Source organism: Prenolepis imparis, unplaced genomic scaffold, assembly GCF_030444845.1.
Source record: "Prenolepis imparis isolate NDT839.2.m4 unplaced genomic scaffold, iyPreImpa1.0 SCAF_10, whole genome shotgun sequence".
NCBI lineage: Eukaryota > Metazoa > Arthropoda > Insecta > Hymenoptera > Formicidae > Prenolepis > Prenolepis imparis.
Window position 1 is genome coordinate 14,713,929 of NW_028141168.1, and position 13,740 is coordinate 14,727,668.

A 13,740-nucleotide genomic window follows, 5' to 3' on the forward strand; every position below is an offset into this window, starting at 1 on the left:
CTTCGTCATTTGACGCTGACGCTGACGTGTCGGTCGCGTCGCGTCAATTACGATTCCGCGGAATTCCTGTCAATGCCTGCATCTTTCCTACATTCGATTCTGCTTGATGAGCGAACATTTTATTATCCGAAAATTATAATAGTAACAATTTTATCGACATAAAGTTACGGAGTTTTTCATAATTGACAGCTGCGCATGCAGGTGAATATATCAATATTATATATCGTATCATTATTCGATGTTGTTGATTATTTCAATTGATTCTTACAAAATATCATTTTAATTAAGAATATTTTCTTGTACTAATAATAACATTATAATTTTTAATTAATTATAATTAACTCTGAAGAGTACTTTAGCAGATATTGATTTTCTATTTTATGCGTATTGAAGTTTTTTTAAAATTATTCTTTTGTATGTATAAATACTGGAAAAAGAGAATAATGTATTTTTTGCAAACAATATATATTAGTAAGAAAAATTATATTAATTTTATCACAAAGTTTCGCTTGTGTCTACAAAATTGAATGAATTTCGTATTGATTAAAACTGCGTTTTTTTCACAGAAAATATATTTAGATAATCGATTATTATTTTTTTCACACATATGTTGCATCTCGGTATTTTGTCGGTGAGAAATTATAATTATTCTTTTTTCTAGTGTTATTCTTTTAGTGTTATAACTCGTTATAACTGTTTTGCGTGAAAATAAGCGGGAAAAGTATACATATATAGTTCCGGTTAACGGTTAAAGTTGGGATATACTAAACGTGTAGCCGAACGACGATGCTGGTATATTAAATATTCGCATGTTCTCATTTCGTGGAATACAACTTGCCGCATATGGGATAGGGGAAAACCAGAGAGGAAAATGAAGGAATGAGAGTAGAATTGGCGGTTCTTTCTATGGCAAAACGAAAGCTACGGTGAAGCGGGAACACCATACTTTACGTTTGTTTGTAATGTTGATAATTTGGTGTTTTACAGCGATTTATAACTCAATGACAAAAATTCAGAAATTTATTTCAATGCCGCGTATCCTAATATATATGTGTGAATTCTGATATATGTATATTTTTTGTATTTTACTTCTTTTGTATTATATGACATATAAAGTTATAAATAAAATTCTGTCCTAAATTTGTCGCGAATTGTATGATAGTTTGATAAGTTTAAGACATTCGAAAAGTGTTTGGTAAACTAAACGTCGTATAGCTGTTAATGGGAATTCAAACTTTCTTTTCCAGACAATATCGAATGGCTTTCATACTCTAATTTAAAGTATTTAAGGAATTCACGCATGCAAAAGTGAAACGGAGAAAAGTAATGTATCTTATAAACGATTTATAGCTTCGTTTGCCTGTTTTAATATCTTCTTTTCATGATGTGTAACATATTATTGTTTTATAAACTCAAAAATATCACATTTACATATACATTCTTAGCATATAGAAATCTCTCTCTGTATATAATTATGATCTTTTATTTTAAATTTTACTTTTTTAAATTCAAGTAATGAATTTCAAAAAAAGCGAAAGAATATTTTTAAAAGTAATATTCATAATTTTCTATCTCGAGATAGTTTTTTTCTTTTATAATATATATATATTTTGTACAATTTCTTCTTCATACACTAAAATCTTTTTTTTTTTGGACACGTCAAAATGTGGACAGTTTCTTCTATCTCTTTTTTGTCGAAATTACTCTAAAATCAATTTAATTACTCCGGTGAAATCGAGCGTCGTAAGTATAACGAGACGCATAATATTTGAGAATGAAGGAGAAAAAAATTGAGAAGAGAGTCATTAAAATCCCCTCCCATATGCGGCCAATGTCACTTTCACGACCTCGCGTTCCGCTACTGTGTTGAACATAAGACAATAAAAACCAGATTATATCTGGCGGTTTATAATTTTTCCGTAAGGAAAAAAGCATCGTTAAATTTATCTTTCGAAATAACGTCAAGTTTTCTCACACGCAGAGAGTATTGCATTTCCATAGGAAGAGACCTCGAAGAAGAAGAGGGTCCGCTTAGAGTTTAAGAAGGAATTCCTGATTTCAGGCGTCGGAGGATCTAATTTTCCGCTACCGTTTGATCGCGGAAATAATTCTACGAGAATATACATGTCTATCGCTCACGCATCTCCCTTTTCTGCCATTTACCCTCCTGGGTTTGCATACCTGGTTCCCTCTTCGCTCTTGGCTCTCTTCCCCCTCCTGGCTTCCTCCAGGAGACGGTAAACGACGAGGATGCTGGAGGGATTTTGTAGGTGGCTGGCTGTATGTAAGCGGCCGGCTTCTTCGTTCGTCTCGCGTGGGGATAACTGGAGCTTCGGCTTAAGTCAACTGTATCACGTCGGGATCAAGTAGTACACTGTCTCGTTGCGTAGTGCGCGCTTCGGATACGTGACGGACGTTCCGCAGGTAGATCGGAGCCCGCCTAAGGGAGGACACCCCGGAAATCGGCGGCGGGAAGACAGGCGGAAGAGGACTCGCTCGTTAAATGCATCATTAAAGCAGAAGATATGCGACTTTACGCTGTGAGTTCGATCGCCTTTGCATGCATCTTCCTTCCGCATTTCACTGACTCTCTTGGCGTCCTATTGTTTGCATCTGAAATAGACATATACATACTGAATTAATATTCTAATTGTAATGAGCGAATAAAATTTATGACAATAAGAATATATTATATTTAATTGAATTTAAAGTCTAAAATAATGATGAATAAAAATTGTTTGTTAATTTTAAATTATATCAAAATGTGTAGATAACATTCATTATCGCATACGAGATACATCATGTTCGTTCTTTTTACAGGTTGCTCTTGTCACATGGGCGGCAACAATAACAGCATTCTCGGAACCCAACGTCGCAAATTTGAGTGATGAAAAGGTAAATCCAGGAAATATCATAGTGCACATTTGACTAATTAAATTATAGTATAGAACATTGCATGAATCTCGTTAATGCGAAATTTTTCTATACTGCATAGAGTTTATCGACATGCATTATATTTTCCTTTCATTATTTATCTATAATAATGCAGTATATAACAAAAAGTATAGAGTTGCAATTATAATTTTTTATCTTCAATTACAAATAAATTTCAAGTAAAAAATAAATAATCCATTTATTACTTACATAAATCTCTTTTAGAAAAAAAAGATATATAAATTTCGATCTAGATCCTACATCTGTACTTCTTCAAATCGATATTCGGGTTAAAGCGCTTCAATGTAAAATCAAGAGCGATTTTAAAAATAACGAGGAACCATATGGTCAAAAATATCGGCAATTCGACAGTTCCGATATAAAAAAAGAAAGAAAGAGGAAGAGAGAGTGAGAGATTGATTGATACGCGAATGAAAGTGGTCGAAAAAATTTCTTGTTTTTTAAGCGCGCGACAGCTGTAGCTTCGGGGGGGGGGGGGGGGGGCTTGACAGAGCCCCTAGAACTTGAGAGAACCGAGATGCTTACAAACATCCTTAACCTTAGGGCATAGAAATCTTTAACCTCGATCTACTTGCGGCGCGTCATTCAAGTGCTACTTTACGTATAGGCGCGACGGGCCGAGATGAAATTACAGCTGGGAGCCGGTGGCACATAGACCGGATGAATGCCGTTGGTTCCGAGGAACAGAGAGAGAGAAAAAGAAAATATTTTCACTTGCAAACATCGCGATCGTGTAATTCTACTTGTCCGGAACATATGATGGCAAACGAAACCGTTCATTGACCACGAGATTCCCACCTTGTTTAAAACGCCTATCCTGAAGCGCCTATCTTGGAAAACGCAAACAGAGTCGGAAAAAAGCAACAAGCGTGTAATCATTCTCACGTTATTCGCACCTGTGTGCAAATCGCTTTATCAATTTACCGTACTGTAATAATGTAAAATATTATTACGGAAGAGAACATAAATTTTAAATGTACCGTATGAATAATAAAATATGAATATTATAATATAAATATGTATAGGTATATATAAAATAGTATATACTTTACTTTCTCTTAAAATTAAAGGAAGTTACGCCGATGTAACTGATATTTTGGAATTTAACGTCGAGGAGAAAACGGTAGTCTCAAGAAAGTTGAATAACTTCGCGTACATTTTTCATTTGCATATACTGCGAATTTTCACATTTTCGTGTTAGAACTTTCATTCGCATTTCCTAGCAAAAATTTGCTGGTAGAGAGCTAAAATTGTTTATCTAAATATTTTATATATCATAATGTCGTTATAATTTTTTAAATTAATTCTATATATATAAAGATAAATAAAAACTAATAAAAAATTACATCACAAACAAACAAAAAAATAATATGGTTCAAACATTATAAATTATAAGATTTAAAAAATTGAAATATATTTTTGCGCGTGCAATTTTTTTTGATCACGTATAAAAGCGATGTTCGATTTGATTAAAGGTGAATACTCTTTCGTGCAGTAACGTGCAAGTTCCCTGAATTTCCTTTGTGCTGTCACGCAAAGTAAAACATCGTTTATACCGTTTAGGAATAAACGGTGAAAATGCCACGTGATTCCACGTGACGTGTAAAAGCGCGAGTCGCGTCCCAGCGAGCGGATTAATCGCGGGCATTATAGTATACGCGAGTGAAATTGACGCAAGCTAGACAAATACCCGGGGCGCTGAATTAAGAGACGGCGGAACGCGCGCCGTCACGGACAAGGTAGAACGCGCGACACGACGACGACGTGCACGCATTTTCTTCGCGCGTTAAAAAGGAAACTCACTTCAGTGAAAGTGGCCATACACACGCGGACGTTAAATTCGTTTCCCCGGCGATTGCCATCCTTTCGACATGGGGGGATGCACCGTCGCGCAAATGTCATGTTATACAATGACACGCAACTCAGGGGAGACGAATCGATTGACGTGCCGCGAGATATCGACGATCACGATTCAATCTAATCTCCCAATCCCGCGGAGGTTGAGAAACTTCAATTTCGATCTATCAATCGTCCCTTCTGAAACAAGATTTATATATTAATAATTAATATTAAATTTAATAACATTATAATATTAAATATATAAGAAATATAAAGTTTCTTCTTAATCTATTTAATTTTAATTTTTTTTTCACGTATTTTCTCTTTTAATATATTATCATATTTAAACAATAATAAATTTTTAATTTTAATAATTATATGTGTATATATTAGATTACAGATCGCATCGAGTACGATATATTCACGTTTCGATGAAAAGGTCTCGGGGTGAACAAATAAATTGAAGCACTTATGCACTTATCGTTGAGAGTACATTCCTTTGAATATTACTTTGAAGCGAAAGATTATTGTTCGATATAATGGCGACGTTCTCGTCGATATTTATTCCCTTGTGACGGCGAAACAATGTGCGGAGAAAGTTGTTTTCGACATGTTTTCATGTATATATATCAATCATGTACCAAATTGGAAAGGTAAAGCCGCGCTCGCTCTTCATTTGTAGAAAACTATTCGCCTCGAACAAATTACAATCGTTTCTTCATTGGTATTTTATCTGCCGCTATACAAAGTAGCACTGCTTCGTTATTATTATTTATTTCAATGCACCACTTCTCTTTATATCCGTGTCGGACGAACCAAACGGTAAATACGCAGTCGGTTATGTCTTGATTTATCCGTAATATTTACGCATCCACACGCTATTACAGATCCGTAACGCGTGCAAAAAAGTTCCCGACTTTTCCAGAGCGCGCCTTGATGATGAAAACATCATTCAAATCAGGTCACATATGAAAGACGCGTTGAAATATCTCGGAAGAAATGTACAAAAGGATGATATTACAATTTTATATCTCCATGTAATATAATAATCGAATTTTTCTTTTACAAAAAAGCGTATACCGCATAAAAACCGTCAATATAACTATTTATAAAAAAAATCATTTATGTCAAGTGTATAACTTATAAATGTCAAATTATAAGCTCTAAAAATATAAAGAAACAACAAAATCTTTATTTCTATCTAATTTCCAAGCAAATTTTACTTTACGTTTATCCGACAAAGCTATTAATTGAATTAGTAGAATAAATTCACGATTTATGAGATTTGAGAGAAGTACAACTTACGAGTTTACATATCTTTGTTATGCATCGAATTCTTCAATTAAAAACATACATAGCCATATAAGCTCCGCAAAGGAAAGAGAAATATGAGGTTTCGGCAATAAAGTAAAGGGAAAGTAAAGGACCAGTCGGCGAGACGAGATGATTGAGGACATATATCAACTTGTCCCCCTCGTTCGTTCTCGCTGGACCTGTCCACGGGATTTACTGGCGACTCTCACTGGTTTTTCTTTTGCGCGCGTGGTGCAAGAATGCGGCGCGCATCTCTATCCCGTTTCTCCTCTCTTCTCTCGCTCGGACGATATATACGGGAGAAAGGGAGCTCATGGTGTAGCGGTACCGTAACTGCACCTTTCTCTCATCCAAGACGCGTTATTTTCGATCTCCCCATGACGGGAGACGCCGCGGAATTCTTCTTCCACGGGGTGTGTCCGTCCCGTATATCGCCGGCACTTCTTTTCGAGAACCGGCTACTTCTCTCTTCGATAATGATGGAGCGCATCTAAGCGAATTTTTTCCCCCGGCGAACCTTATCTCGGGGAAGCGGAACGTTATCTACTTTCGCTGTGGACTTTTTTTCCGAAGGCAAATTTATTGGATTCTTTTCCTCAATAATGAGTACTTCTATATGTCTCGTACGCGATAATTCTTTATAAAACACCATAGTCAGTAGCCGCTAATTTTAATAATGTAACGTAATGTATTAACGTATGTAATTAATAATGCAAATTTACTTACGTAAAGTGGAACGCATATGCAGATTTCGCCGGCGAGAATTTTTTTTCTTTCTTCGCTCGCAAAAAAGTGTGCCGACATTATTGGCCTCTCGATAGTCAATGCTCGTTCATCATTGATATTTTTGCCGCTACACTTCGCGCCTCTCTTCCTCTACAAAATATCTTCTGGGTCACCGCGATTTGCTCCACTTGGAAATCATCCACAGCATCTGGATGCGATCGAGAGTCTCGCTTCGTCTCGTCCAGCCGATGAGTATCGATGCGAAAAGATGCGAAGATACCTTAATGGAACGAGTAGTAAGTTCAATGCAGAAATGAACGAGTGAGTTCAACGCAGGAAAGAACATGACGAGCGCGCGAGATATCTTAAAATCAACGTTAAATATAATAATTAAGGCTACTTGAGAAGATAAAAATTCGACTTTCTTTCCGCGTTATTTCTTACGTTATTTTAATATTCTTTTATAAAGATAATAATTTCGAAAATGAGCGGAAATGAGCGGGACAATAATGATTGCATTAATATCGAGTGATTTCGATGATATTTCGTTTCTCCAGAGTAAACTCCCGTCGTCATCCGCGTTTAAAGAGCCCCGAAGAGTGAAAGGGAAGTAACGAGATTTATATATATAAAATGCATTTAACAGCTCTTGCTGCTAATTTCTAACTCGATACGGTACGTTTTATTATCGATTTCTAATCTCTCGTCTAATCTCTCATCTAATTTAATCTCCCATTAAGCCTCTTGTTTAATTTTTAACCTCCTCATTGCATTATATTTTGTGCAAATATATACAGATATAAGTATGTCGATATTTTTAACTACCGTGTATTTATAAAATTTATTTTCGAAACAATCGTCCGAATGTGAGCTCTCGATAAATTTATTCAGTTTGATAATTATATATAAAGAAGAAAATCTAAAAACACAGTTATTGATGCTAATTGTAAGTTATATATAATCGCGACAAATGAAATATTTGATTGAAATATTCTGTTTCATCCAATCCTTTCATAAAATTATACGTATTCTGCAGAATACTTGCCTGATTGTATGATTAATGTTTCCATAGGATTCTGCGACGAGTACAGTTCCGCAATTTCTCAACGTAGCTTTCGCGGCGGAATTATCCCAAGTATAACCGTAAATTTTCTGGACGACCTCTTTATAACCGACTAATTTTTCAGGCTGTCGATTACACGGAGCTTCGTGATTTGCCGGAGAAGCGAACAGGCGTGGAAGCTAGGAGTTCCGGGCAGACGGTCACCGGGGATTATCATCTTGACGTCGGTTTGAGGGGATCAGCTGATGAGAAGGGCTCGAATGGTGTTTTCGATTCTTCCACTCCGGAGGCCATCTACGCGACGCCGATCGCTGAAACGATCAACGAATATCCGTTTCAAGAGCGGAGTCGCGAGTCCGGATATCCCGTCCCCGAAGAAGAGATCTTCCTCGTCGAGAATGCCGGCAGTTTTGGGCAGAAGGTCCGGCAGGATCATCCGAGAGGAAGGATGATCGTCGGAAGTAGCTCTCGGATTGTCGACGACGGCCGGAAGTCCCACGTCGTTTCCGGTAGCACCGCGTTGCCGCTCCGAGAGGACGGTCGATCTTACGTGACGGTCACGTCGGAACCTTACGTGTTCGCGTTGAAGAAAGAGAGCGATATGGTAGATAAAGTTCCGTCTTCCAACAACGACTCCGAGATAATTGAATCTAAAATGTTAGAGGAAAAAAGATCAAAGGAAATTTTCAATTCAGTCGAAAACGCGACGGAAGAGTCCTCGGCACCAACCGAGGTCGCTTCTTCGATCCTAGGCGAGAATGACGTCGTACCTGAAGATCCTCAGACATCACGAGTGAGGTCGTCCCGAGCTTACGATAACAATACCGCTACGGATGAAGTTACGGAAGGTCCTGTCCAAAAGAGCGTCGTGCGAGTGTCATCGTCGACGTCCGTGGAAATCAGTCCTTCGTTGCAGCCGGTAAAGTTCTCAGGTCCCATCGTCGTAGCTGATCTGGTTAGCAAGGAGACTCCGGAGACGATGGTTGAGTATCCCGACGACACATCCGACACGTCGCCGTTCAGATCGGTCGAGAACGCTGAAATCACATCAGAAAGTTACTCTGAAGGTTCCAAACCATCGATTCCTTCCAAGGACGGCGACATAGCGACGTCCTCGATCATGTTGAACCCTCTGCAGGTCGGGATCGCCCTGGTGAACGCCGACGAGACCGATTCGACGGACGACAACGAGCAATCTGCCGCGACAGACAGCAAGGACTATGTCCAGGACTACCTCCAGGACGAACTGCAGCGTCTGTCGACGGTGGATAAGAAGTTCATCGAGAGCGACGTCGAGAATCGATCGCGCGTCGATTACAAGGATGAGAGAGAAGGAGAGAAGTCGTCGGTTGAGGCTGTCGCGCAAAAGATACCCGACAATTCCGTCGAGATTCAAAAGTCGGTCGAAATTTTCCATACCGCACCGGTGCACGAGATCCATTATCCTCCGGTATACATCCAGCAGACCTCCAACCTCGGCGTCATCGAGACCAACAATATCGGGAGAACCAATCAGCCGTACGGTCAGGATGAACAATCGGAATCACGAACGAATTACGATGTCTATCGAGGTAATGTAAAATTATACATCGATCGATCTCTCCCCTTATCGATTGATTTCTTATTTATTCTATAAAGCGCGTCTTTTTTAATACATTGAAATTAATAATTTAATATAATTAATATAATTACACATATAATTTTAGAAAGAAAAAAAGCACAAATATATATATTAGATCAAAAACAATATTTTAATTCTAAAAATTTATATACGTATAGTGTCAACACGATATAATATAAATTAAAAATTTTTAATATTAAAAAAATATATTAAGATAGATAAATAATTTGTAAAAAAGTACACAAGAAATAATAGTCAATTAGAAAATATTTAAAATCGCAAAAGAAAAAAAAAAAAAGAAAATTTCAGATTTTAATCGTATCTTAAAAAATTGTAATAAATAAAAGTAGACATCACAAATAACGCGTGTATTTTTAATTGTAATTTATTAATTTTATTCTCTTCGTGTATCCGGCTATCGCGTTATTCGGTTCACGTAAAGTTAAAAACCGTACGAAGAAGTATTAACTTTCGTTAATAATTCATGGAAGAGAGTCGACGATGTGTATTACGCAAGCTCTAAATTAGTTAACACGCAACGTCGAATTAATAATGCTCGGCTAAGTATGATGCGCGTAATAATAATACGCGCATTTTACGGATCGGAGCACGCGACAAATTGCTAGGTTTCACCCGCAGAAGAGGAATGCGGCAGATATAACAACGCGTTGATATGCCGGACACTTCCGTTTTTCCAGGTAACGAACCGAACATCGAGAGGAGTGTCATCAAGACGCAGGTGCCCGATCAGATGAAGCTCACCCGACACCGATACAACACTCTCGAGGACGACGCCCCCGATAAACCGACGGCCTCGGCTGTCATCGCCGAATACGCACCATCATCGAGCGACATTCGCGAACAAGCGCCGGTGGAGTCGCAGCCCTACAAGTACAACGATGTACATCCGGTTCTGCTGGTGCCGAATCAGTTCGACGACACTTTGTACGATCAGTCCGACGTGCGACACTTTAAGGATAACGCGCCAGCGCATCCTGCTAAGGTCCTCACCTACGGAAGTACCACGAGACAGGAATCAGCGAGCGAGACCTATCGTTCTGATCAGCAACAGCAGCAGCAGCCGATAAACGATCACCAGTTCCGCACCCCGGAGATAAGACGACCGGAAGCGCCGCAGCTCCTCCTCAAGATCATCCCCGAAGGCTCGTCCGCGAATAACGGCTTCGTGGTACCGATTCCGCGACCCTATCCGATCGAGAAGATCATCGAGAAAACGATCCACGTGCCGCACCCGATCGAGATCGAGAAGGTGATCGAGAGGAAGGTGCCGTATCCGGTAGAACGGGTGGTCGAGAAGCGGGTCCAGGTGCCGGTGACGGTTCCCCAGGTGTATCCCGTGCACGTGCCGATGGTCGAGAAGCAGATGATACGCTTGCCGCAGGTCTATCCGGTCCACGTGATCGAGAGGAGAGTGCCGTACACGGTGCAGCGGCTGCTGGTGCAGCCTGCTCCATCATATCAGTCATCATTACAGCTGCGACTCCAGCCGATTTCGACTACGCAAGAGAAGCCGGCGACCCCCGCAAGGTCATCCGCTGCTTCTCGACCGTATCGCGCGGACGCGGAGAGACCAGCCGCCGACCTGATTGACAGCTCGAGCAAGATCAACGATATTCCGGGCAAATATCGACACAAGTCTCCGGGACGCGAACCGACCCTGGGAAAGCCTCTTCGCGATTCCGCCGCGTTTGAGCCGCAGAATGAGGCGAATACCTCGCGGTTCTACGGCTCTTCTATCCCCCCCTACGGCAGACCTTTGACGTTCGATTACAACATCGACGTCGGCAAGGGCTACGTGCCCTTCACCGACGTCAAACTGATGATATTGCCGAGGAAGTACAACAGCCACGTGGTACTGCGACCGCAGCAGACGACGATACCCCTTCGGCAGCAGATTGTGTATAATCTGGTGGAGAGGAACAAGGAGGACGGGTACGTGGGTCCGGCGCCGCCGCGGAAGATCTCGAATGCTCTCTCGCAGAGCAAGTCACCGTCGTCGTCGTCGGCGACCTCCGCCGTCCTGAGGCGATCCAGACATCCGGACACGCAGTATCCCGGAAGTTTCAGACAGTCCAAGATGGAGTACGGCTTCAAGCCGCCTATGGTACCGTCGGTGCAATATGACGAGTTGACCGCGACTCAAGTGGAGAATTAACGCGATCGTTTACGATAGCACCATTTAAATAATAAATAACAAAGCGTCTAAAGGACGTCATTAGATATCTGAAGGAAGGAGAGATATTTTATACGTCTTGCGTTATTTTGGTTTTATAAGAAAAATGAAAACTGAGAGAATCGACAGAGAAGAATTGAATTCTTCCTTCGTAGCGAAAAGACTCACTATGTAAAGCGAATTTTATTATTTTATTTTTCGTGTATTTATTGTTGGAAATTCGCGTTTACTAATTCATATTGATTTTAATATTTTTTTTTACGTTAGTTGCTATCTTTGTTATATATCTTATAATAAAACCTTATACCTTGTGTATTTTATATTGAATTAATTGAAATGAAAATTCCTGAGATTGTTGTTGAAAAATATTGTTGAATAATATAAAAAGAAAGTAAGACGATACATCGCGCAAGTAACATCTACATGAATTTTTTTACTATAATGTTGTATAAATAACAAATATTTAGAGTTAATACATATTGAAAGAAATTTAATTACATATTAAATACTCGTCTTGCTAGAAAAAAAATCTCGTAATGATATATCAGAATCAATACGAGCTTGTTAGGCACCGATCAAAGCGCTTTAAAGCACACTTATCGTAGCGTTCAAGTTGCTGTGTGTATGTTGATCCTCTTTAATCAAGGGTTAGCGACTAACTAAGTAACACTGCAAGTCCCCTTACATGTTCACGATTGATCCTCACTTCAGCGATCGACGACCTCGAATCAAGTCGTCGTAAAAACAAATAATGTTTATACTTTTGCTCAAGACTATGTTTTGATTTTGTTATATGGTATGCTGTATTTTATATTCAAAAGTCTCTTTATTCGTGATAAATTTTTCGCTAAAGAAATACAAAACAATTTTTTTTTAATTTAAATTTTATTTTATCGAAATCGCTTCGATAATAAGATTTGATAAAGTCGAATAAAAAGCTTTTTTATATTTTGCAACGAAATATAAGCTTATAAATGGACCACAGAAATGTCAATCATTTACAACGACGGATTGATTCGAGATTTCAATAATCACGTACTATCATGAAAAAAATTCGGAGTTTTATTCAGTTAATTAGCAATTATTGGCTGTGGAAGATAAGATCTAAATCTAAGTAATGATCGAAATTAGTAGTTTCGCTACTAAACAATTCAATGTACTTTATATCACGAGTGCCTAATTGAAATTGTTATTTGAGCGTTATCGATTTAATATTATTGCTAATACAAATTTTGAAGATAGAATATTTAAATATGAATATGTAAGTTTTTTGTACAATATATATTTTCTATTTTCATATATTCTTCTCGCTGTATCATTTATTTCATATCTCTCGATATTATTCCTTACTCTTTTATATGTGTCATAAACGTACATATTATATAAAAAATTAAAAAGATTTTTTAAAAGAGAAAAATTAAATAAAAGAAAATTAAAAAGATTTCTATATTTAGGATATAAACTTAAAAGCTTAATTAGCTTACAATATTATTAATTAAATTGTAAAAGTGAATTTAATATTAAATAAATTTAATATTAAATAAATTTAATATTAAATTAATATAATTTTGAATAAATATGTAAATAAGTAACTTAGTTAATAAATTAGTAATATTTACACGTGATTAAAATGTAAACCTGTTTCTTTTTTACACAGCGATTTACTACGACCTTAATCTTAAATTTCATTATTGTGCATCTTGTCTGTTGTTTGCGCTATATCTTTACAAGTCTCCAAGTTATTATTAGTAGATATTGTGCCTGCAGTAGATATATGAATATTACAACGATATTACAAGACTTGGAGAACTGAATTATCGACATAAGCAGAGTGTTGTAAATAGAAAGTAGACTGAAACTTGTCTTAAACAACGACTAACTGTGCGCTAACAAAGAGTATAGAAGTGGAAATTTGATTTTATCATTTCTCAACTTAGCTTGTCGATCGATAAAATATAAAAAATGGTGTGTATATGTGCAAATAAATAATAAAATGTATTATTTATATATATATTTCTCTATTCAATA

General features: G+C 37.9%; 1 protein-coding gene and 1 long non-coding RNA gene across 2 annotated transcripts; one reads left to right on the forward strand and one right to left on the reverse strand.

Annotated features, from left to right (window-relative positions):
- The first annotated feature begins 2,406 nt into the window (after positions 1–2,406).
- On the forward strand, positions 2,407–12,962 carry LOC145941376 (uncharacterized). The gene is made up of 4 exons (XM_083047501.1): positions 2,407–2,540; positions 2,821–2,895; positions 8,022–9,468; positions 10,217–12,962. Exons 1-4 carry the CDS (start codon positions 2,526–2,528, stop codon positions 11,692–11,694), a joined length of 3,015 nt encoding a protein of 1,004 aa, XP_082903627.1. The 5' UTR covers positions 2,407–2,525; the 3' UTR covers positions 11,695–12,962.
- On the reverse strand, positions 2,475–8,805 carry LOC145941379 (uncharacterized). Its single transcript, XR_014426174.1, has 5 exons — positions 8,668–8,805; positions 7,880–8,547; positions 6,835–7,114; positions 4,759–4,992; positions 2,475–2,613 (listed from the first exon to the last, which is right to left on the reverse strand). It is a non-coding gene; the product is annotated as an uncharacterized LOC145941379 (long non-coding RNA).
- Positions 12,963–13,740: the final 778 nt, after the last annotated feature.

Coding starts and splice junctions, on each gene's coding strand:
- LOC145941376 (XM_083047501.1), top strand. Junction 2,896..8,021: donor CAAATTTGAGTGATGAAAAG/GTAAATCCAGGA, acceptor CTAATTTTTCAG/GCTGTCGATTACACGGAGCT. Junction 9,469..10,216: donor GAATTACGATGTCTATCGAG/GTAATGTAAAAT, acceptor CCGTTTTTCCAG/GTAACGAACCGAACATCGAG.